General features: G+C 40.5%; 1 protein-coding gene across 1 annotated transcript in view; it reads left to right on the top strand.

The window, feature by feature from the left end:
• Positions 1-27751, top strand: part of LMO7 (LIM domain 7) — a 136954-nt gene that overhangs the window by 30297 nt on the left and 78906 nt on the right. Inside the window, exons 2-3 of the mRNA XM_074148826.1 lie at positions 6377-6447; positions 9905-9974. Coding sequence (XP_074004927.1) covers positions 6377-6447; positions 9905-9974 — 141 coding nt within the window. The remainder of the gene's footprint in view (positions 1-6376; positions 6448-9904; positions 9975-27751) is intronic.

Genomic DNA, 27751 nt, shown 5'->3' with positions numbered 1-27751 from the left:
AATGTCTGTTCTGGTTTGTTATCAAAGGAAGTTTTGGCTGAAGATTGAAAAATTTCCACATCCTCTGAAATGAAATTATGCCCAGGGATTTGGGGTATGGGGTTAAACAGGAGAGTACGGCTTTGCGTTGAGCAATAGAGTGGGAATTATTCCAACTGAAGAACAGAAGCCTTACGGATACAAAGGGAGGCATTCACATGGGCCAGCATAAGTGATTAATGGCAAAAATACTCATCTCCTTTAGCCGCCTTACTTTTTTCTGTGCAGTTCGATTATACAGGAGATTTCTTAGTAGATATTTTTTCTTATTATTTCTAGCCACCCCAGCTCTTTTCCTTAGTGGAGTTGTGCCTGTCACGGAGCTTAGCAATGAATTGTGAGGACTTGAACTTCTTTCTGTAGAAATCCAGACCTTGCTCTTGACTCCTGTGCAGTTTTTAGGCAGGGTAGTGTCAGAAGTTCATTGCTGGACAGCTGACCAGTAAAGTCTCTGTGGGTACCAGCTTCTTGAGCACTCGTTGACCTCTCAGGAGTTAAGGACCATTAATTAAGTTGTGATCAGCAGAGAAGACAGCAGCACAGTTCCCTCTATGACCTTGGCTGCTTTAGACCTGACATCCCTCCTGTAGCCAGAGGTGAGATGCCAGCAGTATTTTTTCATGGGTGGAAGATATGAATGCCCACTCTTTCTGGACATCTTCCCAGGGCCCAAAATTCAGGGAGACAGATGCTGCTTGCTTAAAAAATGAGCTGCTTTTTTCTGCCATTTGCCCTTGAGAAAGCTAGGAACTGCAGTGGTCGGGCTGTTTGCTGCAACACCAGAGGCTTTCTACCTAAATGGCTCATTTTGCCATTTTTTATGTTCAAGATCGTGTGCACCTAACCCTCTGAATACGGTTCCTACCGTCCGCCCTTTGAGAAGGATTTGGATAAATCAATCGACTACAGGAGCAAATTGCGGTAATGTTAGGATTTTTTTTTGGTTGGTTGTTTTTTTGGGCTGTTTGGTTGTTTTTGTTTTTTTATAAAAACAAAAGAAATTCAGAGAGGAAGAACCAGGGAGGAGAAAACTGGGAAGTCTGCAAAGGGCAAACACCACAAGCTCATTACTTCAAAGCATGATGGCATCATTTTTGTTGACAGCTGCCACATACACCATTCAAGGACAAGCTCGTATCCTGCATGGCATTTAAAAAGGACTGCAAATAGCTGTGAAGGGGGGAGGCAGGACCTCTTGCAAGACTTCGGGTGGTGCATCTGAAGTGTCTCACAAAGGAGCTATTTATGGTCACAGTCCAGAAGAACCACCAGTTCCTACTGAAACACAAGAGAGGAAAAAGTACCTACTGCTTTTGACAGATCCTAAAAGGTAAAAATCCATCAGGCTGAGGTATACAGCATGTTAGTGACAACTGTATATAAAAAGCAGTGGGCTTGAAATAACGTATAAAATGTGTCATGAATCTACTACTAGGTCCTGCCAAACCATACAGATGCCAGAGCATTGGGAGTTGCTTGGACGCTTGCTTGTTGGCTGTGGGTGTAGCCTATATATCTCCTTGTGTGTCTTACAGTAACAGTGCTGTTCTGGAGTGATATATTGGATGAGGGTGGTTAGAGCCAAACGAGTGCTGTAAACGGAGCTATGTAATGCTGGGATTATGTAAGGATGGAGCCATTTGCCGTGTCATCTGATCCAGATGGTAACTGTGGGGTGGGAGGAAGAAAGACCATTAGCAAGGTAGCATTCAGACATTGAGGTGATCCGCCGAGGAAGGCACTGTGACAGAAACTGGCAGGCATAGCCAAAATTCTGTAGTGGGGACGGTACCGCAGCACCAGATTTGTATTGTTATCTCCGTTCTCTACAGCATATGAGCAGTTGGTCCTCTCTGCAGCACGATAAGCTTGGCTTTTCTTGCTGCAGGGGACCTGATGTTCATAAATCAGCGTAGTATCCTTGAAGTTGTCGTTTGGTTAATTGTTTGTCCCACGAGATACTTGCGTGAGCCTGCATTAAGGCTGTTGCCATCGTGCGTGGTTCAGTATCTTTCTTGAATCTTCCATCCCTAACCTGTGACCCTACATCAGGGAGCTGCGTGCTTCACGCTGGTGCAGTTAGAATTTCTCTCAAATCAATTGCATGGGATCCTTGCGCGTTTTGAAGTTGGTGTAGTCTACATGGGGTGGTGGTAGAGGAGCTCTGAACGAGATAGAGAGAGCAGGGCTGGCCAGGTGGACGGCAAGTACCTGGCTCCTCTGCAGCGAGGCATTGTTTAGGTGACAGGCTGGTCATGATGCAGTGCCACCTCCTTGTTTCTGAGAAGCTAACACTTTTGTGATGGAGGATTGGTTAGCCAGCGTGCCTGTATCTGTGGTGTCAGTCTTGCATGGGATGGGGAGAGTCTAGATTTGGTGTTTCCACCACAGCAAAGTTAAACTGAGAAACCTGCCACTTTGAGTTGCACGTGGTGGTATGTATGGGAAACCAACCCACTTGAAAACGTCTGCCATCCTGCGGTGGAGCTGCCTTTCTCCTAAAGCCATTCAAACCGGTGTAAACCGTGGAAGCAACTTGACATGAACTCCCTTAGTATTTTTTACTAACACTGAAAAATCTTTCGATTTTGAATAGCTTGTAAGGCAGAGAAGGCCTATTATGATCAGCTATATTTGGCCTCTAGGAGGACAAGCCAAAGAAATGTACTCAATGTTAATTTTGGTACTGAGGCGTATAATCAGCGTATTCTTCTGTGCTGTGTGCTTTTTGTTCGGTCCATCATGATTTTGATGTCGTGCCATCTCCAGAATGGTTGATCTCTGGTTATTTCTTCTTGATTTGCCGCCTCCTACAGAAATCACAGCAAACCTGAAATTAAAGTAGCCCTCTGTGTGTGTGCGTGTGGGTAAGCATTTTTAAAATATCTGAATTTAAGTAAAGACTTGATTTGCATACTGTTTGAAGTAAATTGCTTGGACCTGGCAATTGCAAGTTACCAAAGTATTTGGGGACGCTGACTTACAAAAATAAAATCAAACTGTTTTACAGCAGCAATTAAATGTGATTTTATGATATAGCCTTTAATTATGTCATTGCTCTCTTTCTATCAAAAAAGCAGAGAATGAAGCAGAATACATTCAGCTGAATGAAGGAGAGAAAAGAAACATAATTTGAAAAGAGATGTTGTTCAAACATGGATAAAAAACACTTTTGCAAGATATCTTCTTTATTATTTGGTAGCTCACATGGCCTAAGTGTTTGAAAAATTGTCCAAAATCAATTATGCCTATTACATAAGAGTACCACACCCAGTATAACCAGTTTTTATGAATAAACAGTGACTCACGCATCGTAGACATTGTTTGAAGATGTAATATCTCAGGAGGGGATTAATTTTGTCTTACTCGAGTTTCCATTTTTTTTTTTTAATGACACCTAGTTCCTATGTAGGCTATAATAGTTAGAGCTGTGCTTGATGCCTTGCAGTGGATATAAGCCAGATGAAAGTCCATGCTGAGAGAAGTCCTCCCTCTCTGTACAAAAGCTGAGTTTAAAATGGAGTACTTAGTTTTGTGCCATCAACAAAGTCAAGGTGTTGTGCAACTTGGAAAATGTTTTGGTTTCAAGCCATCAGTGTTAAATAGTTCCTTGAGAATACCTCTTAATTACTTAATTATTAGTTATCCTTTAAAAGTCAATATTAATGAAACCTAACTTGGCAGTACCGACGCTTTTATTTTAATGTCAACAAACCACGTAGTCGCCAAAATCTGTGGGTCACAAGATCAGTCTGACAGCTCCATCCTGTATATCAAATCAGTGTTGATTGCCACAGTGGCTGCACAAATAACTTAGTCAAAATGCTTCCACGGAATGCCCTCTAATGTAGTTTTAAGAGGTCTGCAAGTCTAATAGTAGCATTTACAAGCTTGTACGCAAGTTGGACTCTTGTTGCTCAAGGGTGGCTTCTAGTTACCTGAGGTCATGTGCCTGAAGACTTTGTGGCAGTCAAAAATGTTTCACACACCATTTTGGAGACTGAGGTGTTGGTGGGTTTTTTTGTGGAAAAGACCACAAGATGCGCTATAAAAATGTGATTATGCACTGCAGCGTGGCACTCTTGTGTTCTAGAGGGGCTACACTGAAGTTTAATTATTATAGTTTTAATTATTCTTGAGAATAATTTTTGAGGAGTGATCTCCTTAGCCACATGCTGCAGTTTTAGGATTATTTTTTTTAAGGAATTTCAGTGTGAAGGTTGTTTGTGGATATATAAGACTTCGCATGTTTAGGATGAGCCCAACTCTAGGTGAAGGAAACACCTTGCTGTCTATTACATGCATGACTTACCAGTAAACTGTCTATACAAAACTAAACATTTGGACTGTATAGTCCTGTAGATGTCAGCAACAACTCCAGAATGATAATAACTTTTGGACTCTCTTAAGAATTGATTGGAGTTTGAAACATAACCATAAAGTCCCATCCTACAGCCCCTGTTACAGTACAGTTCTGCTGTATAACGTGCAGGCTTCAAGTTTCTAGCTTGCAGAATGAAGCGCTTAATTTATAACCCATATTCCCTATTACCTAGGGAACACAAATATTTATATTTAAACTTTCAGTGATGCTATGTTACATTGGCTAGTTTCCTCAAAATTATTATCGCTAAATATAACAGCTTTCTATACAAATTTGGAAGCAAAAGGCCATATATTATTTGAGGTAAGGGTAATTTTCAGATGCTGTGTTTTGAAATTATTCTTGAAAATGATATTGCTAAGATTCAACATCTACTCTTTTGTTAAGAACAGACTGTTAAAGAAATATTGTATAAAATGAAGTTCTCCCAGGGGAATCACTGTCATCCTTTGTTTTTAAAAGTTTTGGCATTGCTTCCCTTCGTCCCCACCTTTACCTGCGTGTTGAAATTTTTCTTATCTTGAGTTGGTTTGTCCTAATTCTTTCTCCTTATTTGTTAAATCTTAGGGGAAAAAATTAAACCCTAAAGAAGATTTTTGTAACATCTAAATTTATTTTCAATAAGGAGATAGAAGTTACAGCTTTTTAATGAAAAAATAACTTGCATAAAAACTACTTGCTTAAACTTTAGCATTTCTGGTGTTAGTTCCTTTTGTAATTTAGGAAAAAATAATAAGGTGGTAACATAACAGGTCCTGAAGAACTGCGTCTTCTCCCTTGCTCTTTGAGCAGGCACAGCTCATTTGTTTCACTACTAATTTCCTTAATTACTGTGGTAACCAGTAGCTTTAGTCTGCATGCACGCAGGTTCCACAGCATGTTTAACTGTGTGCCCGAAGTCCTGTGAAGTATCAGGGATGGTCAGGATCCCCAAAGGGGGCTTTGTAATTAGCTGGTGACCTCTAAGCTCAAACATGGTGTCCTCTAAGCTCAAATAAATATCCTTCCTAGCGTTTGATTTCTACACCCAACTGGGATAAAACCCTCTTTTGGACTGTTTTAGGAATATTGGCTCCTTTTCTGACTTGCGTGTCGGTTACTGATCTGGGTGTTTAGAAGATACCTGCCAAATTTGGTCTCTTCAAGGGACATGGGCAGAGAGGGGATCTAGTAAGAAGAATCCAGGTGAGTTTAGACTTGAGCAGGGTGCTGCGTTGATGATCTACATTTGAGATGGAGGGAGTAAATGCCAGGAGCAAATCTTTTTGTCTTTTTTTTTTTTTTTTTTGGTAGAAAACAACTTTGCTGAAAAACAATGCTTTTTGCATTGGGTATCTTAATTGTTCTTGTTCACTGCTTTTCACTCTGTATATGAAAAGTAGTCCCATTAGTATAGTCCTACCACTTGCCAAGTAATGGGAATTGATGTGCACGTGGTAATACAGACTTGCTGGAGTGGTTCTTTAGTCACACTGCCTTAGGTGCAAGTGGCAGGGGAAAAAAAAAAAACCTTATTAAAATACTTTGTGCCAGATATCATGAGTATACACGCTGAAATATGAAGTAGGAGATAAAAGACTTTTTCCCTCTTCTGCACTTCTGTTTGAAATTTATTTTATGCTTTTCAGTGTGGCTGGTATTGCTTTAGAAAATAATAAGTATTTCCACAGAATTTAGCTGGAGATTGTTTTACACTAGAGAAAACTACTTGAAGATGTTGGATCTGACTTCTTTTGAGGCATAAAGAACAAGTTTTTAAACACTTATTTCTTTTGAAGTCAATATAAGAAAATAAAAGTATGAACAAAGTGTTGAATTGAAAAGGTTTTGTTGGTTTGTTGTTTTTTTTTTTTGTTGTGGTTTTCTATTTTTTTTTTTAGTACTACTTAGACACTCTTGCTAGTCTTGACTTTCTGTGCGTGTCCAGTTAACTCTCAATTCTTATTTTTATAGACAGTTACTGGGAAAAGCTTTGGAACCAAAGACTTTCGAGCAGCTCTAGAAAATGGAGTCCTGTTGTGCGAGTGAGTATTGACTAATCTATATAAAAGTCCTTCAGGTTAACATCATTTGGCCTCTTTCCTTGCTGGCTTCTGAAATTTATGGGTTTTTTTTGAAGTACCAAACGTATTTTATAAGTAAATTTTTATTTTTTTTTTTATACCTGTTGTTTGCCATGAGAAGGAAGAACAGCTTTCAGACATCGTCTTTCTAGATCTACACATTCCATGTGTTGTCCCACACACTTCATGTGTTACTGACGGGATCGTGCTGATCCTCTGGCCACTTGATTGGTTTTATTGGTTATAATGCTCGCGGTATCACTAGGCTTTCCCTTCAGCTTGTGCAAGGTGATGTGGCCATGGCTGGGATCACAGCATTTGGTTACCCCTACACCCACTGATGTTGTTTTGGTTTTTGTCCTCCATCCCCACCCCCTTGTAAGACAGTATTGTAAACTGTGTGTGCTGGTTGTTCTCTGAATCCTGAAAGCTATTTATTCCTACCAGAGAACTTAACACTCAGAAAGTTTTATTTTAAAAAGTACTACATTTCAGAAGTGAACTTCGTGAAATTGTAAATTAAAGATAACAGGCAGGCATCTGATTTCATGTGCTATTACTTACTAATACTGTTCTTATGGTTACATCCAATTATCTCAGTAATGTAGAATCTATTGGATGTCATTTCGCTTACTTTATAAAAACATACTTTTAAAAAAAAAACAAAAACACAAAACAACCAAAACAAAAACAACAAAAAACCAAACCAAACAAACAGGAAAAACCAAACAAAACACACACCACCCCCCCTGCCCCCTGATCACTTTAGGATAATAAAAGTAAGTGGATTGGGTCTCAGCATAACACAGAAATATGTCATTATGTGTGACACGCAGTACAGGTTTCAGTACTTTCTGGACTGACTTAGTTATTGCCTTTAACAGCAAACTCTGACCTCAGCTTTTTTTGGAGTGCTTTCTCTAAAAGGCTTCCTTGTGCTTATATATTATAGGCTTGGCAATAATGAGACTCGTCTGGTTTCGTTGCTAGACTGAGTCAGAGGTGTAAAATGTCCACTCGTCAGGTCTCTTCTGTGTATCTGTAATTGGTTTTGTACTTACTGGAACAGGTTTCCAGGATGGGAAGCAGTGCTAATCCCTTAGTATTTTAAGGAATGGCAGGTGTAAATGTCATTAGAATGCCAGTGCGAGAGAAATCTTATTAGAGAACTACCTGGGATACTTAAAAAAAAAAAAAAATCTCAAATCTCAGAGCCATTCTTAAATCAGTTCAGCCAAGCTAACTTTCAGAAAATATTTATAAAGGTTCAGTTCTCTGATTTTTTTTAAATTATTTTTTATTTTACTACATAGCAAAAAATAACCAAAGCAAATGCAAAAAGGCAACGTTCCTGCATTTTCCCGTCTATGACTATTACTGTGTTTTCTGTCCTTGCCTTTATTTTTCTCTTTGGGCCCTTTGCCCATCCAGTCTATCATCTTGCTACTTGCTTCTGCAGTTATCTTTCAGACATGGAGGAGTTGATTGATTTTGAATGATCTGGAGATGTATTTTCATTTCTTATGTAATCAAATGTAGTAATCAAAATAGTTTATACTTTGAATAAGAAAGTATTTCTTCAGGTATGTGTTTAGTGGGATGTATGTATTGTATTCAGCTGTAACTTTTAAATAGTGTCTTTAAGAATTGGCAGTGAACTGATATATTCTAATCCTCTGATATCTTCATTGTTGCTGCTTATTTGGCAAAGGAATATGAGCTTCCATCTGCCAAATGCAAATCAGTTCAATCTATCTGTAATTAATAGCCATATGCAAGAAAAACATCCTCTAATTTCTTCAGCTGAGCAGCTTGCCTTAGGAAGCACACAACTTTCTTTAAAGCAAAAGCTGCCTTATTATGTTGCGTTAAATCATATAGCTGTCCTCCTGTGTCATAATTTTAAATTTTACATACTTGAAATACAAGGAGAAATTATTTACAAAGAAATTCTATGGAAACAGGAAAAAAAGCAAGATGGGAAAGGTTTTCAGTTGTCCAATTTCCACCAAAGTCAATAGAGTGCAAGATCTTAAATAATTGAGACAAAATAGACATGACATTGCCCATTTCCTTGGTTTGCCTGTGACATGGCTAATTCAGTGTCCATGGATATATTATCTCTGGAAATGGTATATTTGATTTAAACTATAGCAGTTTGGGGAAACCCAAGCTTTATTTAATTCTACCTCAACAGAGCACTCTTTTTTAAACTTTTTTTTTTTTTTTGAGAAGTCATTAAATGTATTTAGTTTACTACATAAGTTAATGCAGTTGAAAAATCGCAACACCTGCAGCCATTATTCCTTTTTTTGCAGGCACTTAGAAATCTATCCTCCATTCCAGTGAGTATAGGTAAACTCTGTTATTTCGTGTTTATTTTCCAAATAAATTTGCTGCTTGAGCAAAAAAAAAAAAAGCCTTTTCCCATATAGACTTTTAAACTCCAGGTCCTGACTCTGCATTGGCGTGGGCAGATCACAAAAGCTTGCTGATGCTTTGTGGGGTAAAAGGTCTGGCCAGACAAGCAGCAACAAGAAGAGGGAGCACGTCCCAGATCCTCAAAGGTATATAGGCAGATGAAGTCTGCAGGGTGTCTTGAGGTCCCCGTTCTCTGTTGATCCTGTGGTCTAGCGTGTAATTTGGTGAACCACAGTATTTTCCTACCTCCGTGGCTGAAAACCCTGGTTATAAAGGTGCAGGGAATCCTGTGCCTCATCCTCACTGTAGGACAAGGCGTGCCTTTGGGCTTGTGTATTTGACAGTGATGCATTACTCTGTCCTATCTTCTCAGTTTAATTATGAATTTGATGTCAAGTAAGAGTGATATGAGGCGCAACCTCTTCTGGCTGAGACTGAAAATGACTTGCGTGTGTAAATTATATGTGCCAATAAACGATTGTTGCACACATCATACTGGGCTTGACTGCATTATGAAAACTGAGTTGGTTTCTTACACTTACAGGAAAATCAGTGCTTTCACACTGAGCTCTGAAAATTAATATTCTGATATATTTCTGGCATCTTCTGCATCAGAACTTTTATGTGAAGAAAATCTTTAAATGGGAAATTTGAATCTGCTTCTTCTACATGGGTGGTGATGTTAAACACTGATCCATTTCTGCCTACGCCAACCCAGGCATTTTCTTTTCTTATTTCTCACTTTGCCATTCTTGGAAATCTCTTTGTGTGTGTGTGACTTGTCCCATTTTTGCTTCTACAGGCTGTTGTTACTTGTCACTTCTTGGAAAACTGATTTTAAAAAATAAATTTTGGGGGCCTTAGTAGGTGCAAATTTACTCGGTTCAAGTGGTGTAAGTTAGGACTATATGCAAAGTATTTCTTAATAAGTATTGATTTTTTTCATGCTTAAATATAGTTGATTATGTAACAGAAAAATCATATGACTTCTTTTTAGTTTGATTAACAAGATCAAACCTGGCATCATTAAGAAGATCAATCATCTGTCAACTCCAATAGCTGGCTTGGTAAGTAATGACATCAAGTCTAATATCTGGGGTATGACACCCAAGTTCTGTTTGGTTTTTAATGAGAGCTCTCTTGTCTATTGTTGTTCCATGGTCCTGCTACCAAAACCTACTAAGTCTTCAAAATTTTAACTCCATTTCCATTTTTGTTTAAAATTGTACCATTTATACATTGAATTAGACCGCAAAGGTTACCTGTTCTGCGATTTGCATCGGTAACTTTAATCAGCTTGTCACTGCTTGAAGTGTCATCATCCCCAGATGTATCAAGCACTGAGGGCTCCTGTCTACAAATGTATATAGCATTTCTTGCCTTTATTTAAAGGCCACCATCCTATTTTATATTTACAAGCCGTTTCAGATGTCCCTTCATTAGGCCACGGGCAGACTAGGAAGTGATCTGTGTAACTGGAGTATTTTTGGAATCTGCATCTCCCCACCCACAGCAAAGCTTAGGTTTCATTAAAATAACTGATGATGCAAAGTCTCTCTTCAGGGTTCATTTGAGGGATTTGCCAATGTTTTGGCTGTAAATCACATTGTCGGGGGGGGGGGGGGGATGGGGTGGGGAAGGGTAAGCAGGGAAATACATGTAATCATTTCCACAGGAAATTTAAAAGATTTCCTGTATGCTGTTTGGGAAATTTACAGGCCAGAGACCTGCAAAAATAAATTTTGTAGCCCTTTAGAATCATAAACTCCTTTGTGTGTAAATGAATTAAAATAATTTTTTCATCTTTTTTTGGCTCTTCATGTCACTAGGGTATCTAGGCTGTGTAGTGCTGTCATAAGAACAATTGTTCTCCTTTTAAGAGACCCAAGGTGAACAGCGATATATGCATGATTACTGTAACAAATGGAAGATCTCACTTTATGGTAAACATGCAATCTCAACAGTAGGGAAAGTTACCTCATTTCTTAATAGGAATGGAATGCAAAACATCTCTAGATACTTATATTTATATGTTTTAATGGGATGAGCCAACAAAACATCTGCTTTTGCTGGTCAACCTTGTATCTCATTAGAGAAGAAGTGCAGTTAACTTGGCTGGAGGTCATAAGATTGGATTAACTCGCCATATATTACTGTACAAGCTGAGAACGTGCTTTTCCACATCAAATGAATGTAGAAAGTATTAGTTGCCTTTGTCCCAGAAAAGCTCAGGGTATTAGGCTTGTGAATAACGAGTGCTGCACATTCTTTTCCCGTGAGGCATCCAAAAAAGAATTCAAATGAAACCAAAATCATTCTGGGGAGGACAGCACAGTTATTCTATCAGCAGTTTGAGTGCCTAAATGGCCTCTGAAGTAGCCATTTGATCCAAACCATAAAACCATAGGCTAGATTTCATTTTTGTGGTGACTTAAGAGTTGTTTTGAATCATAACTGTAAGAACTCGTGTTTCTATATGCTTTTTTCTGTTTGTTACCAAATGCAAAAATTTGGAGTATTCATTAGGTGTGTAGTTTATAGTTTACTTGAAGTGTACTATTAGTTGTTTCTAGTTCCTACAAGCCTTCAAAAGTAAAGGAAAGGGGAGGAAAGGTGAATGATTCTCGTAAACCAAGATAATCCAGCGGTATTGTTGTTAAAATACCACTTGAAGATGGCAACTGAGAGAGCTGATGTTTTGTGTTAACCCATGGAAAAGGTTTTACATAAATACTTCAGTGTCAGAAAATCATGATTGAGGGCCATAACGGGAGGATTTCAGAGGATGGTCCTTGCGGTGGCAATAGTGGGAAGGGACATGTGTTTTCCCAGACTTGCGAGGAATGTGCTCGGTTATACCAGCTTTGAAGAGCCCAGCTTTCATCCCGACGTGTAAAACTCAAACCAAAAATGATGGGTTTCTTGCATTTATAGAAAAGCAAGCATTGATACCTGACAGGCTCAGGATACTGTGGCTGATGAACCATAGGATTTAGAGATGGAAACAGCTTGTTAAGGAGTTAGCCGGTAGGCTTGCTTGCCACATTCTGGAAAGGTTTTCATTGCTTGTCAGTTGCTCGTCTCACAAATTTGCTTCTAGATAGTGTTTTGTGTGGTTTCATATATATACTTCTATGGCTCTCATTTCTGCTGTTTTCAATGTCTTTCAGTCTTGCATTAATTGCTCCCCACCAAGCCTTTATGAGATCTAGAAATTACGGCTGGGAGGGGGACTTTTTTTTTTTTTTTTTTTTTTTTTTTTTAAAACCAGATGGAAATTTTAACTTCAAGAGATGCCTTTTTTTGTGTGTGTGTGTCTTTTTCCTAAAGGATAAACAGATGCCGCAACTTGAATTTGGGTCTTGCAAATCCTGTAATCTGAACATCTTTTGACCGTGTTCTTTCTACAGCTTCTTCGTGGTCCTCTGGACTGGTGTCCTCAAGTCCATTTCGAAAGCATTTTATGCATTCATCGTTGGGCAACTACCATCTATTTCTCTGCTGGCTTTTCTGATTAAAAAGAAACAAAGAACCTGTTTTCTTGACAGTTTTGCGGCAGTCTGATTATCAGCAGGAAACAAATGCTTTAAAAGACATCCTTTTTTTTCTCTCTCTCTTTTTTTTTTTTTTTTTTTTTCCCCTTTGTTTTCTCCCCCTCCAGGAATTTCTTCAGGTTTGGTTTTGTTCTCTAGGGAGTTAATATATTTGACTGCCATATAAGTGTGTTTTTTAAGCGTTGTGTTCATTTCAAATACTTGGCAGGGTGTTTTTCAGCAGTGCAGAAATAGTGTTCAACAGGCGTCTTTGGTTTAATCTCCAGAAGGGTTTCATTATATTGTTTCTTTGACTTCATGGTTATTTTGAAAACAATTTTTTTTTAAGTAAAATAGGAAGTGAAAGCCTATACAAATAATGAAACATTCAGTTTTACATGGAATATTGTGTACTATACTCTTTTTGTATTGAGGTAGGGTGAGGTGCTTTTTCTTTTTTAAGTGAAGGATATGCATCATTTATTTGTTACCTCATATTTACTTTTATGACACCTTAGTTATCATAACATCTAATAGGAGCTTCATGTTAGCAGGATCCAATTCCAATTCCAAACACATTTTAGACAACTGAAAATAAGCCTTAGCTTTCACCTTTAGTTTGATTATATTGCTGTCTAGTGATTTTTGGGTATGGATCGCAGTGGTTCGGGTGTAATCCTGGTGGAATGGATAAATAAATGCATGTGTTTTGATGATTAAATACTGAAGTGAAACTCAGCATTCAGTTAACAAAAAATGCTGAATTGTTACCAGGCAAGTATTTAAAAAAAAGATTAAACTTACCCTCAGTTTGGCGTGGTGCACGATGGCTGGGTTGCAGCTTCTGTGGGAGGTTTTGTTAAAGGTTTTTGGGAAGGAGAGTTGGACCTGGCCATAACGCGACCTTCATCTAGCAGCTTGCTGCTCCGTTTCTCTTCTGCAGCACATGCCTCCCATGGTTTGGGTGAGATCTAGCCATCATCTTAGCCATGTGTATCTATTCATTTTTGTTCCAGTTTGGAAAACTGATCGGCTTCACAGGGGGTAAGGCGAGTAATGGAGCTGTTACAGGGAAGCAGTGGTCAAAGAGAGGTGACTGAAGGAATGTCCATGCAGCTCTTGAGGTGGTTTCTTGAGCAATGAGGTGTGCTATCTGCAGGGTGTAAAGGACTAATTCCAGCAGTAGTCACAGAAAGATGCCACTTGTGGCAGGTTGATTCTTAACAGCTCACAGCAGGTTTTGGAGACGGTGATGCTCCTGTAGGTTTTCCAGAGGGACTTAGCTGGGACATGGCTATTGGTTTGTTTGCTTTAATTTTGGCCATTTTATTAAAATGCCATTTAAAACCTTTGCACTAAAATAGTTTTTGGAAAATAAAAATTTAATTTCTGCTTATCTTTCAAACTGTCCAAAATACACAGTTTGTGTAAAGAGCAATGCATATATTTTCCCTACTACAGCAGAGCAGGCAAGCAAACCAGCAGAGAGTAGCAGTTCCTGAAGCCCTCTGGCATTTCTGGGCGACATGGTAAAGATAGCGGAAAGGTCAGAGGACTGTGGAAGCTGGGTTTTATTATGCACAGTAGTGAAAGTGGAGTCTGCCTTAAAAATCCACATTTTCTGGTCCATGCTTATGTGAAATAGAGATGGTATTTAAAGAAAATGACGCAAATAGATAAATCTTGCTGGGTTCAGATCCCGCAAAATGATTTTGCTTAGAGTTCTTGGGGGGGTGGAGGAAATAAAATGAATGCTTAGCAAAAGCAAACCCAAAGAAAACCTGCTTCTCAATAAATACGGATTTTTCAGCTTGAATCCCAGCATGTGAGATGGTTTGGATATAATCACATAAGGGGGAGGACTTTGTGGTCTGACAACATATTTTCCAACAAGGCTCTGCCGAGCATTTTCAGAGGCGCATCTCTGGCTGCAGCACCGTTGTTCTCCAGAAACCTCACGTCTCCAACTCAGTTGGCTGAACACAGAGAATCATAAACTGGGATAGAAGTCATAAGACATCATGAGACAGTAGGAAGATGAATGAGTTTTGTATAGTATATGCAAGCTCAACGTATCTGTCAGAATAATGTATTGCTCAGGAGGAATAACTGTATGCTCTGTAGCAAGGCAAAATTTTAGTTTAAGTTTTCAGCCGAGATAAGGAGATAAGATGGTGAAGCAAATTCAGAGTTGGAGTCAATATCTCCTTTGGAGAGTGGTAGCTAATGGGAACCTTGCCTTGCAATGTACCAATTTGGTCTTCTAAGACCATCTGTCTTTCCTTGCAGCTCCTGTGAGTGAGATGAAAGTGCAACGCTTTGCTCTGTGGTTGGGAAGTGTTTCATCACATCAGAGGCGTGAGGGCTGTGGTCAAACCACAGGGCAGAGTAGAAAGCTGTTGGGTATTTAGAATTGTAAATGAAATTCCATTAGTGCTGCTATTTTTTTTTTTTTTTTTTTTTTTTTTTATTTTGACGTTGGTCCTTCATTTCAAATGAGTAGAGATGTTGCTAACTCTCACTGTCTCAGTGTGAGTGCCGGATGAATATTAGCACCAAATGTCATCTTTGTGAAGTTCTTCAGCTATGGCAGAGGGTTTGTTTAGTGAACTTTTGTTTCCCTTTCGCACAAGAGAATAAAACTGCATCTCTCTAGGCAGTCCCAGGTTTGAACTGGTGCATCTGAAATACTGCAGAGTGGGATTTTTTTTTTTGTTCCAGTGGGGAATTAGGGTTCCTTTGGGATGAAGAGGATATTGATAGCTTTCCAGGCAGGATTTTTCAAACTTACCTTTCTGGTTCACCAAGGCCCAACATGCCCTTCTGACAAGTGCTACTCAAACATCATTCCCTCTGTTTGATGCAATGTAATATAACACCACTACATTCTATAATTTACTTATTTAATGTATCAGAAAGTAATGCATTCCATTTGCACCAAGACAACCACACTCAAACAGTGGAGGAGAGCCACAGATCATCAGCTTGTACCTTCTAACCAGAAAGTAGGGAATAATAAAGGAAAGAAGGGAGAAATATGAAAGCAAGCTATACCAAAATGAAAGGGGAGATAAAGACGGGTGGAGAAGATAATGTTGCCATTAAAAAATATTTTTCTCAGCCTTTGTGTCTAACACTTTGCAAACCATGGAACCGCCCTGGTACTTCCTTATCTCTTGTCATCAAGTAGAGCTGGCCAAAATTTCCGTTTCTGTGGGAAAGTTTTCTTCACAGGGTTGTTTGGGTGGTGCGTGTGTGTGTGTGTGTGTCGCAGGGGAATGAAATGCAGATGACATTTTAACTTTATTATAGGACAGTTTTAAAAGACTTTTTCAGGTACAATCCACACACTTGCAAAGTGAAGATTATTTCAGTTGTATGTTTTATTTAGGACTTGGTTACAAAATTCCTTCTCTAGATTACTTAGAATCAAATTAGTTGTGTTTTCCACTTAGATTTTAATATCTGATGGTAATATAAATACGAGAGGGCTTTTTTTAATTTAAAAGAAGAATCCTTTTTTCAAAGCAGCTCTGCTTCCAAAGTTCATTTCTTCATGCTAAAAATCCTGCCTATTTATTTTCTCCTGCTGTTCACCTCCTTGTGTTTACTATGGCCTCTATATTGGTCCATGCTTTGTGTTTTCTTGCATTTTGTATTTTTTTTTAATGATTTGAATTTTTAAATATTAAACTCCTACTCTGTGAATTGGACTAGTATGGGCTACATTAGTAATATTAATAGTGGCTTTTTAGCTAATTCGTAATATTAGGGATTATTAGTAGCTGCATTAGTAACATTAATAGTAGCTAATTAATAGTCTGGTATGAGAAAATGAGTATGAGAACTTCTCCTTTCTATTCCTCATGAAAAATGAAGAAGGGAAAATACACAAATACATGGAGTGAGTTACAAAAAAACCCTACTGTTGTTTGCTTTGCTTTGATACCAGACACCAAAAAACTAAAGGCTCAAACCTGTATGGAATTGCTGGTTGTGCAGCAACTAAGTGTCAAAAAAACGGTCATAAGAAGTAGCCTCATAAACTTAGGTCAAGAGCTGACTAATGAACTGATAACCATTTGACAAGCTTTGTTTGCTTGCCTGATTTTTTTCTTTTTGCAGTGATGAGGGAATAATACTGAGTGATGTGGACCATTGCCTTTTTTTGCTGAAGGTTTAAGTCACCTCTTTGAAGACTACTAGAACACATCACGGCTAACACGGCAGCTGTGGGCTCTACCTTGAGCCCTGTCTCCATTGCCCTCTCTTGTGGCTGACCAGGGTCTTGGGATTTTGGTTTGTCTGTGGACGGTAAATTCAGAGGTACAGGGTGAGTGCGTACTCAGCACCGCTCTGAAGAGCAAAGTTGCATAAGTCCTATTTGATGTCTTTCACCTGGAAGCTGATTAGTCTGGAATTGCTTTTCATAAGGCAAGGCACAAGATGATACATGTCTTTTTCTGAAAAGCTGATAATTTCAATGTGTAATCAAAGTTAAAGAGGCATCATCGCCTGTTTTCCGGATGAATACGCTCAACAAGTTGCTGGGGAATGACAAGGCTTCTACGAGACTTCTTGTTACTTGGCATAATCCTTACGTGAGTGGAAATTTTTGTTTTACAACAGCAATTGGTGTTTCTTGTGACTTCAGTATGTCTAAAACTGAAGAGCAAGGCGGGGGGAGGAATGAAAGTGAGTATGGTCTGACAGAGCTCATGCCCCACATCCAATGTGTGCTCTCCTTTATAAGGCAGCCTGTACGTTTAATGCAGGCTCAGGAGAACTTCAGGCAGCAGAAATGCGGTGAGGTTCTTCCTTACAGTAGTAATTATCTACCTCTTTTCATTCAATATCCTTTTTATGCTGCAGGTAACAAAACTTCCCAGAAGTGCTATTTTCCTTTTTCTTGTGGTAAGCAAAAGATTTGTGGGAAATGGGAAATATCACACCCATTTTTAAAAAGGATAGAAATGAGAACCCTGGGAACTACCAACCTGTCAGCCTCACCTCTGTGCTTGGGAAGCTCATGGAAAAGATCCTCCTTGAAGCTATGCTAAGGCACATGGAGGACAGGGAGGTGATTTGAGACAGCCAGGGTGGCTTCACGAAGGGCAAGTCTTTCCTGACCGACCTAGTGGCCTTCACTAATGGAGTGACTACATCAGTGGACAAGGGAAGAGCTATGATCTTGTCTATCTGGACTTCTGTAAGGCCTTTGACACGTTCCCCTACAACACCCTTCTCTCTAAATTGGAGACATACAGATCTGATGGATGGACTATTCAGTGCATGAAGAATTGGCTGGACAGTCAGATCCAGAGGGTAGTGGTCAACAGCTCAATGTCCAGATAGAGATCGGTGACAAGTGGTGTTCCTCAGGGGTCCGTACTGGGACCAGTACTGTTTAATATTGTCATCACTGACATAGACAGTGGGATTGAGAGCACCCTCAGCAAGCTTGCAGGTGACACCAAGCTGAATGGTGTGGTTGACGTGCCTGAGAAGACAGGGTTCCATCTAGAGGGACCTGGACAAACTCAAGAAGCGGGCTTGTGTGAACCTCCTGATGTTCAACAATGCCAAGTGCAAGGTCCTGTACCTAGGTCAGGGCAACCCCCTGTATCAGTACAGGCTGGGGGATGAAGGGATGGAGAGCAGCCCTGAGGAGAAGGCCTTTGGGGTGTACTGGTGGCTGAAGAGCTGGACATGTGTCCTGGCTTGGGGTGGAGCAGAGCCAACTCTCGGCTCAGTGAGAGAGGCTCTTGCTTACACTGGGTGCCGTGGCAACCGGGGTCAGCTGACCTGGTGGTTTACCCAGTGGAGGAGTGGGCAGGTCAGGTGACCCGAACTGACCAATAGGGTGTTCCATCCGTCTGCCCTGATAAGCATAAAAGCTGAGGAATCAAAGTGGTCAGGTCGGCTCCTCTTCAAAGGTTCAACCTCAGTGGCTCTCTTTCTTTGATGACTGATGCCCGAGGAAGACCCTGCCTGCCAGTTTGTTTACCTTTGATCCTCATCAGAGTGTTCCAGAATCCAGTTCCTATTCCTCACTGAAACCAGTCTGGAACTTTCCCAGTGCCTGCTGGTGACATCTCCCTGGGAGCCTGATAGAGTTTTGTATATATTTTATCTATTTAATTATTTCTTTTTTTTTATTTTATTATTAATATTTCATTAAAGCAGTTTAGTTTTTTCTTAAACTCATAACTCTTTATCTCTCTTCTTCCTCTCCTCGGAGCAAGAGGTGGGGGAGAGCATCTGTTGTCCTGTCATTGGCTAACTTGGCCCGAACCACGACAACATGAGCCGACGGTGTGCGCTTGCAGCCTAGAAAGCCAACCGCATCCTGGGCTGCATCAAAAGCAGCGTCGCCAGCAGGTCGAGGGAGGTGATTCTGCCCCTCTGCCCTTGTGAGACTTCACCTGGAGCACTGTGTCCAGCCCTCGGGACAGGAAAGATGTGAACCTGTTGGAGTGTGTCCAAAGGAGGGCCACAAAGATGATCAGAGGGCTGGAGCACCTCTCCTGTGAGGACAGGCTGAGGAGTTGCAGTTGTGCAGCCTGGAGAAGAGAAGGCTCCGGGGAGACCTTATTGTGGCCTTTCAGTAATTAAATGGGCCTTATAAGAAAGCACCAGGCTTTTTAGCAGGGCCTGTTGCGAGATGACAAGGGGTAATTGTCTCTAAACTAAAAGAGGGTAGATTCAGACTAGATACAAGTAAGATTTCTTTATTTTTTATTTTTTATTTTTTTTTTAACAATGAGGGTGGTGAAACACAGGAACAGGTTGCTCAGAGAGGTGGTAGATGACCCATCCCTACAAACATTCAAGGTCAGGTTGGGCGAGGCTCTGAGCAACCTGATGTAGTTGAAGATGTCCCTGCTCGTTGCAGGGGTGTTGGACTAGGTGACCTTTAAAGGTCCCTTCCAACCCAAACCATTCTATGATTATTTTTTTTCCAATGAAGTAATGGTAATTGCCAGGAAGGACAGCATAACTTTAAGTGATCGTATTTTACTGTACTTAACTAACAGCCAGTTTGAGGTACCACATTTTCTGTGGTTTTGTCCTTTTTTTATTATTATTATATATTTTATTTTAAATACAATATATTTCTTTTATTATAATTAGCTTGAAACCTGTCTGCTCTGGCAAATGATATAGTTTCATTAAATACTGAAAAGTATTTTAATGTATATAGTGGTATATTTACTGCATTGTTTTAAGTAACTGCAGTAACATCTTCATATTTTTAAAAGTGGTTCAACCAGATGAGGACTTCTACTTGACTGTTACCAAACAGGTGACTAGGATACACCTTAAGTATCTAGTTTTGTTCTGACAAGTACAATTACATGGGAGGGGAAACCCATTTCTTTGATCAGTGGTCCAGCTGAAACAAGTTTCCGGGACATAAAAGAAATTTATATTAGTCTGAGAAAATATCTTTTCACTTGCGAAGTGATGCAGCATGGTATTTCAAGTGTAACCATCAAACAACATGTTAAATTTCTTACTTAGTGAATTTTAGTGAGAATTTGTCAGTGCTACGAAAAATGCAATTGGAAATTAGCGTGTGTGTTTGCATTATAAAATTCAGAAGTTTCAGTTGCTGTTACTTCAAACTCCTAAGCAGATGGTCCTTCAAATTTGGGAAAATGATGGGCACACAAACTAGCGGATGAAAATTCCAATTAAAAAAAAAAGTTATGAATTTTTGCTCTTTATAAATTTATGAAGCATTTTAAAAACTTACATAAAAAGTTTTTAAAACATTGGATCTCAGAATACTTTGCAAAGAGCTCTTTACCACGGATTCAGTTCTATGCCTGAAGATAGCAGAGCATGGGCAGAGGGAGTCTTAGCGGCTTTCCTGAGCTCACTCATTAAACTGTCAGAGTAGGATAGGGGTGAAATTTTGACTCTCAAACCAATTCTTTCATAGACTATACTGCAAACAAACAAACAAAAAAAAACAACAACAGCAACAAAAAAAAAAAAGTCTGACCTGAACTCTGAGAGCATATCTATAAATTAGCAAATGTCAGGAGTGATGCAAAACCTGATAGGAACGTATGTGAAACTATAAATCACTTCTGGTACTCTTTCTACTGTCTTATGGGAAAGAGGAATGTGGCTTTCATGGAAATACCTCTGTTAGACAATTAAGAAAAGACGGTTGTGTGCTAGAAAGGAAGTATGGTTATTAATAGTGAGAGATGACATTGTTCTGTAGTCTTTCAATGCCTGATAGTGGGAGTATGTAATCTCGGCAGTGGTTTGCTTGATGTTTTGTGCCCTTCTGCTTGAAAACATATGGTATGTTTCAGCCTTAGCTCTGAATTTCCTTTAATTGTTTTCTTGTTGCTGCCTAAAGACTTTGAAATGTAGGGTGTGGGGAAAGGGGAGGTTGATGCAAACTCTTTGTGACATTTTTAGTAGCTGCTCAAGACTTCGATCAGGCAGAATGAAACCCAGATGCTGGATTGAACTTGATAGGTTTTGGGTGGGTGATGATGAAGTGAAATATATCTAAGAGACATAACTGGGGAGAAATTATGTGGGTGCAGCCCCCAAGAAGTAGTGGTTCAACTACCTGCTCTGCTCTCTTGTCAGGAGGCAGCAAGTGCTATGCCTGTTGGTTGATCGCTGTGAATCAGAAATAGTATTTTGGGGCTGCTTTAAATGAGATCATGTCTTCCAAACTGACGCTTCCAGCCTGCTACTGGGATGAGATGTCAAAATTCTAATTAATTAATTTAAAAATTCTTGTAAACTAACTGTAAAGTAATATGGCAGCAAGAACTTTCTAATGTGGAAATTTTTCATTCCTCTTCATGCTCTAAACCAAAGCTCTGAAAAAGTCTGACCCTTTTTGCCTTAACTTGCCAGAACATAACAAAATACATAAATATGGTTGCCAAACAAACTGCAAAAAATTTCCATTTGTCAGCTCAATCAGGTGTAGCCTGTGGTGTACTCTGTCATTTGTATGCTATTTTTATTTCCTTAAATAACTGATGACTGTTTCTGTGTTTGTAAAGAAACATTCCTTCCTAACTGGAAAAAAAAATGTCAACCATGTAGAAGAGGTACACACCTTAAATCATACTTGAGACATTTATAATCTGATTTCTCCTCCCTTTTCCAAGGACGTGCGGTTTTGAGATTTCTTGCAGCAGTCGGTGTTTATCTGTGTTAAATCTTCATCAGCTGGACACCACAGTGCTTTTCTTTCTGGCTTGTCAAATACTTATTGATGTGCGGTGCTTAAAATTCATGGCAATTTCCAAAGAAAGTAAATGTTAATTGCAGCAGTGATTTTTTTCTTTTTTCTTTTTTTTTTTTTTTTTTTTTCTGTGGTATCAGTGCTGGAGCTGTACAGCCACACTACTCGCTCTTCTGTTTGGTACGAAATCCTCATACCACATCTTTTAATGCCTGTCTGAACACCCCCACACCCGTGTGCCCGTGCTGAATCACCCTCCTCCGGTGATGTGTATGTAAAAGAGCTATTAAATACGATGCCGATGCCAATGCCAACACCAAATGCTGCCGAATGTAGGGTGCCGAGCCACTGAGCTTGCTTTCTGTGGGGCGCGGGGATGGGGAGGGACACGAGGAAGCCTGGCACTAATGCGGGAGTTCAGATGGTCTGTGAGGCAGATCGACTCCAAACCTGCCCATTGATCTGGGAGTTTCTCTACACTATGGGATGAGCCCACCCAGTAAGGGTTAAATAGGGTAGTAGGATGCTAATCCTCTTGAGAAACAAAAGATGTCTGGCTGCTGAAGGAAGCAAAAGTAGAGGAAACTTCCAAATTCTTTTTTAGGAAGAGTGAAGTGCTAAATCATAGTCTAAAAATCAGGGACTGTGTGAATTGAGGATCTGTTTCAGGCCCTGTGTACAGAGAGGCTGAATGTCATCTATAGCAAATGGTTAACCTGTGTGAGCAAAACAGAAAAACTTGTGTATACAAATAAAAAAAAAAAAGAAAAGGGGGAGGGAGCAAGTTCTGCCAAAATTTTGAGTTTTGAGAACAAGAGGTCTTTACTTCTTTTAGTACTCATTAGGCTTCAGGGGAGTTTCACCTTTAAGTGGATTACTGTCATTCCAGTTCTGTGTAGTGGGGTGACTTGGCACTGGAGAATTTTACACACTTCGCTTGTAAAGTCTGTTTTGTATAAACCATTCGGGGTGAAAAGCACATCACTTGCTTATTTTTTTCTTTTTTTTTTTTTTTTCCTCCTTGACTTTGACTGGAATGCAAGTAACTAGTGGGAAAGTTAAGGCTTGTCTAAACACGGAAATATCCTGGGATGGTTATTCCATACTGGCTTTCTGAGCCTATGCTTTCTTTACGGTAAGAATGCCTGCAGGTGGGTGAGCTAAATTACTTTTCTCTTGTCCAAAATGGGATGAAGCTGTGAAGTACAGAGAGCTGTCTTGATTAACAAGGCATGCCTGCTCGGGGTGCCCACGTGTTGTACTTTTGCCCTTCTTCTTTCCAGCTGGCCTTATTTGGTACAAGTGACATCCCAGAAACTCACCTGCAGTTTACAACCCGATATTCGCTCTCTCTTATCAATAAAAGGCTCATTTGGTAGACGTTGTTGCTGTAATATAGGGCTGTAATGTCATAGCAAAGGTTATGCTGTTGTGCGGTAAGAGTCATGGGCCTAGGAGGGATATTGAGTCGCTGGGGACAGTTGGTCCCTTCCTGTGTTAAGGACCTTGAAAACTGTGAACTCAAAAGTCCTGCTTCAAAAAAAGGCCATTGTTTTTTGCTGCATGTTTTCCTTAATCCCATTAGTCCTGCTGGAAAGAAACTGTAGAGCTCAGTGCTGCAAGAGGTTGCAGGCAATGGGATGAGCTGGGCAGAGGTCTTCTGCTGGCCGTTATGCATGCCGGTGGGCAGTGCCAGGAGCTGAGAAACAAACTCTGGGGAAGATCCTTCAACACACACGTTGGTTTTACAGAGGTTTGTGATGACTGGCTGCTGTCACCACAGATGGGGTTGGGGTTTGGGGGGTGGATAGACCTTTTTGTCCAAACACAGAATGGTACTTTATCTAAGGCTGCTTCAGAACGTGGTTTCCATAATGATTGAACCCTGAGACACACGAATTTCAGTAGTGAAGGGGAACACGATGGTTGATACTGGGAGCACCAAGATTAAGGGGAGAGTTTATGCAGAAAGTTTCATTCCTGCATTCTGGCAGCAGGACCACCAGATTTTTGAGAGGAAAGCTGGAAGTGAATCGTTAAAGAATTGATGTCTAATTGTGCGTATAGCTGGGGCAGGGAATCCCTGTGTCAAGGATCACAGTAACTTATTATTTTACCTGAAGTGGAAAAACGACGAAGGGCACACAGAGGGGAGTGGCAAAGCAATTAGCACAGTTTCTGATCTTTGGCCAATACAGTGCTCTGTGCAAGCTGTTATAGGTGGGATAATTTACCCAGCAGAAGCCTTGAGGTCACTCTAAGTCAAATTATGCCTGCAGGATGATTGTTTTAATTATTATTTTTAGTTTTGGGCCCAAAAAGGGAGGAAACAAGTAGTTTAGCTGTCCCACCCATGCCGCTGCCTCCTTTCGGTTCAAGGTTGAACCCGTTAGCGGCTTTCAGCGAAATCTGGAGAGCTGTAGGAGCTGAAACTGCAGTTTGCAGATGGGATGAGTGGGTGATGGGAACTGGGCATCCCAAGGTGCGAGGCCAAGGTGGTAATTTGGGAGTTCCTGGCTCCCGGGCCTGTGGTCAGACCACAAAGTTGGTTCAAGCCCGTTCCCTGCTCTCCCCCTCACCCCTTCTGCCCCCACCCGCAGCCAGCACTAATAACCGAAACGTACCTCCGAGGAGGAGCAAGTTACCTGACTTGTTCAACGAGCTCCCGCTGTAGGTTTCTTCCCTTACCCCACCTCTGAGTATAAACAACGTGTAGCCGTGCAGCGATGCTGCTGCAAAATGCAACTGTAAATTCCCTATTAAACTGATTTGTGGTCAGTATAATGCTGCATATATAAAAAACGCTTTCTGCTTTTAAAAAAAAAAAAACCTCTTTTTGTAATGGAAATAGGCCCTTACTTAAGGGAATGCAGGTGCCATTAAGGAGGGTTTGTCGTGAACGCAGAGCTGAAAGAGACAGAGTGTAAGCTTTCAAGATGACTCCAAATGTCTTCATAAATGTAGTGCTAAGAAACATGCCTGTTAAATATGATCTATTCGGATGATTTTCAGAATTCTGTAGCCAAAGAAATGCATCAGTCTCTCTCACTAAAATGTCAAAAGTTTTTGTTGCTAGGCACTGTAGGTACTGAGTAGTTTTTTCTTTCCTTTTTTTTGGGAGGCTGGAAATTGAAAACAACTTCTGGCACCGAGTCGTGGTCTGGATGATGCTGTAATACTTCCATGCAAATAGGTTCACGGTCCTAGGAGCATCGGGTGTCATTATGAAACGATGTTTCCATCCTTCCCCTTCCTACTCTGGAAAAAAACCAACCAAAAAAACCCCTAACCAAAACACTCAAAACCCTAACAAAAAAACCAAAACAGCTTGAATAGCAGTAGAGGCAAACAGTGAGTGTTTGCATAAGAGACAAGAGACTGTCTTCATCTATTGGCTGACGCAGCCAGGAAAACAGAAAAACACCGTTGTTAATTAAATTGTTTTTCTCCCAGATGCCAACTGAATTGAAAGATGTGCCATAACTTGCATGCCTACGAGATCTCGCTGTGTTTGGTGCATGGGTAGGGTTTCAGGGAAACAGTTAACTAGGGAGAAGACTTACCACACAGCATGACTGCACCCTAAAGAAAGCAAATTTATTTACACACTTGTTTAAATTAATATTAGTGCCCCACCTAGATAATCACGATAATGAGGGTTTTATATTTTTAATTAAATTGCAGCTCAAATATACAAGCCAAATTTAGTGTGATGTTGCATTGCACTTAAGTAGTCAAAATAAGTTGGTATTTACACATTTTTATATGGAGAACTCTCTTCTTAATTACCTTTTAACTTCATGCTCTTTCACTTTAGAGATTTTAAAGAATTTTTTTTTTTATTATTTTACACACTGTGTGCCCTTTCTCAGGTTGTGTTTTGTGTTTTTTTTTTTTTCTTTTCTTTCCCTACTTAAGGTCAATTCTTTCTTGATTGTTTTTGCATGTGTACTCCTGTTTTTTCCCTCATTTCCCTGTTGCTCATGCGAGAAGTGCCCTTTCTTTTTTCCCCTGAGATTTTAGGTGTTGAGGAACCTATGCACTTCCCCACTACTGCCTCACCAGTGTTATGCGTTTGCCTTACTTTTCATAGTGTCGCATCATCCTTGTCTCAGGTTCTTGCCTTGGTGGCAAACATTAGGAGCTGATAACAGTTGCAAACACAGCTGGACTACTGCGTCCAGCTCTAAGGCCCCCAACAAAAGAAGGACATGGACCTGTTGGGTGAGTCCAGAGGAGGGCCACAAAGATGTTTAGAGGGCTGGAGTATCTGCCTTATGAGGACAGGCTGAGAGAGTTGAGGTTCTTCAGCCTGGAGAAGAGAAGGCTCCGGGGAGACCTTATAGCAGCCTTCCAGTAGCAAGGAATCCTACAGGAGAGATGAGGAGAGGATCTTTATCAGGGAGTGTAGCGATAGGATGAGGGGTAACAGTTTTAAACTGGAAGAGGATAGGTTTAGATTAGATACTAGGAAGAAATTCTTTCCTGTGAGGGTGGTGAGGCACTGGAACAGGTTGCCCAGAGAAGTTGTGGATGTTCCATCCCTGGAAGTGTTCAAGACCAGGCTAGATGAGTCTTTGAGCAACCTGGTCTAGTGGGAGGTGTCCCTGCCCATGGCAGGGGGGTTGGAACTAAATTGTTAAGGTCCCTTCCAACTCTAACCATTCTATTATTCTGTGACCGCTGCTAGTTGTGATGCCCTAACTTTTTATATTACTTTTTTTAATTATTATTTTTTAGAGGAAGGTGTCCATATTCTCATGTTTTCCCATACAGTAACTGGCTTCTTTCTTCGTTGCCGTCTGGAGGATAGCAATGGGATTGAGAAGCCCTGCAGCAGCAGCCCTGCTCTTCCCACCCCATTCACCTGCTAGAGCTGCAGAGCTCTGGTGAAGCTCTCCTGCCCCTTGACTAGGAGAAGAAGCAGCACCCAGGGCTGGCGAGGAAGGACGTGGTGCCCAGTGACAGGACAAGAGGAAATGGGCACAAACTTGAACATGAGAAGTTCCATCTAAACATGAGGAGGCACTTCTTCACTTTGAGGGTGGCAGAGCATTGGAACAGGCTGCCCAGAGAAGTGGTGGAATCTCCGTCTCTGGAGACGTTCAAAACCTGCCTGGGCAAGTTCCTGTGCGACCTGCTTTGGCAGGGGGGTTGGACTAGATGATGTCCAGAGGTCCCTTCCAACCCCATATCATTCTGTGATTCTGTGACAAAGAAGACTCAGCTCTTTCCTCTCCTCATGTTCATGACCTTGCAGGAGCAAGAAAGGCAACCCTACTTTGCTAGGACTTTGGAGGGAGAGCGTGGACCACAGTCTCACATTCAATATGGGCCATGACATCTCGGTCTCCTTCTCAAAGTTGGTTAGAGGGGGATGCTTTAGGAACAGATAGAGGGAAGGTTTTGTGGCTAGCGGTGCCCTGTGGGGACCAGAAAGGCAGGTGCATGCCTGAAAGCATGCGGTGTCATTTGCCATTCCTCCGAACGGTGGTATTTAAATGCCTGCTCGTGGATGACCTGCTTCCCGCTGCTGGCTCTAGCTCTCCGTCTTATGACTTTACCGAGTTTTTGGGTGCGGTTTACTTTGAAGTTTGAGGCAAAAATGAAATGCTGAAAGGTAATAGCTCTACCTAGTCAGCGTTCCGCGGTCTGTTTTTAATGTAAGTCTGTCAGGGGTGTGGGAAACTCCAGTCGTGCTGGGAGCATCTGAAATGCTCTGCTGTTTTACCATGCAATAGTCTGGGGGGAAAAAAACCCCACACACCTTCCCCCTCCTCCCCTCCTCCTTCCAACCTACCTCCTCCCACAAAACACTTAGAAGTAGTAATAACATAAGGGAATTGTAGTTGAATTTTGTGGTAAAGGCTTTAGGCTTTGTTTTTGTTGTGATTTAAGACCTGTAATTGTATGATGCTAATTCCAACTTCAGATGCTCACAGAAATGCATTGGTGAACCTCTGTATTAAAATCATCTAGTTGATTTTTGTCCCAATTGTCCCTGTTAGTCAGTTCAGAAGCTTTCTTTCTCTTTTTTTTTTTTTTTTTTTTTTTTTTTTTTTTTTTAGTGGTTAGAAGC

This window comes from Numenius arquata, chromosome 1 (genome assembly GCF_964106895.1).
Source record: "Numenius arquata chromosome 1, bNumArq3.hap1.1, whole genome shotgun sequence".
In the NCBI taxonomy this organism is placed as follows: Eukaryota; Metazoa; Chordata; class Aves; order Charadriiformes; family Scolopacidae; genus Numenius; species Numenius arquata.
The sequence above is the reverse complement of the archived record's forward strand: the minus strand, read 5'-3'. Positions and strand labels throughout refer to the sequence as shown.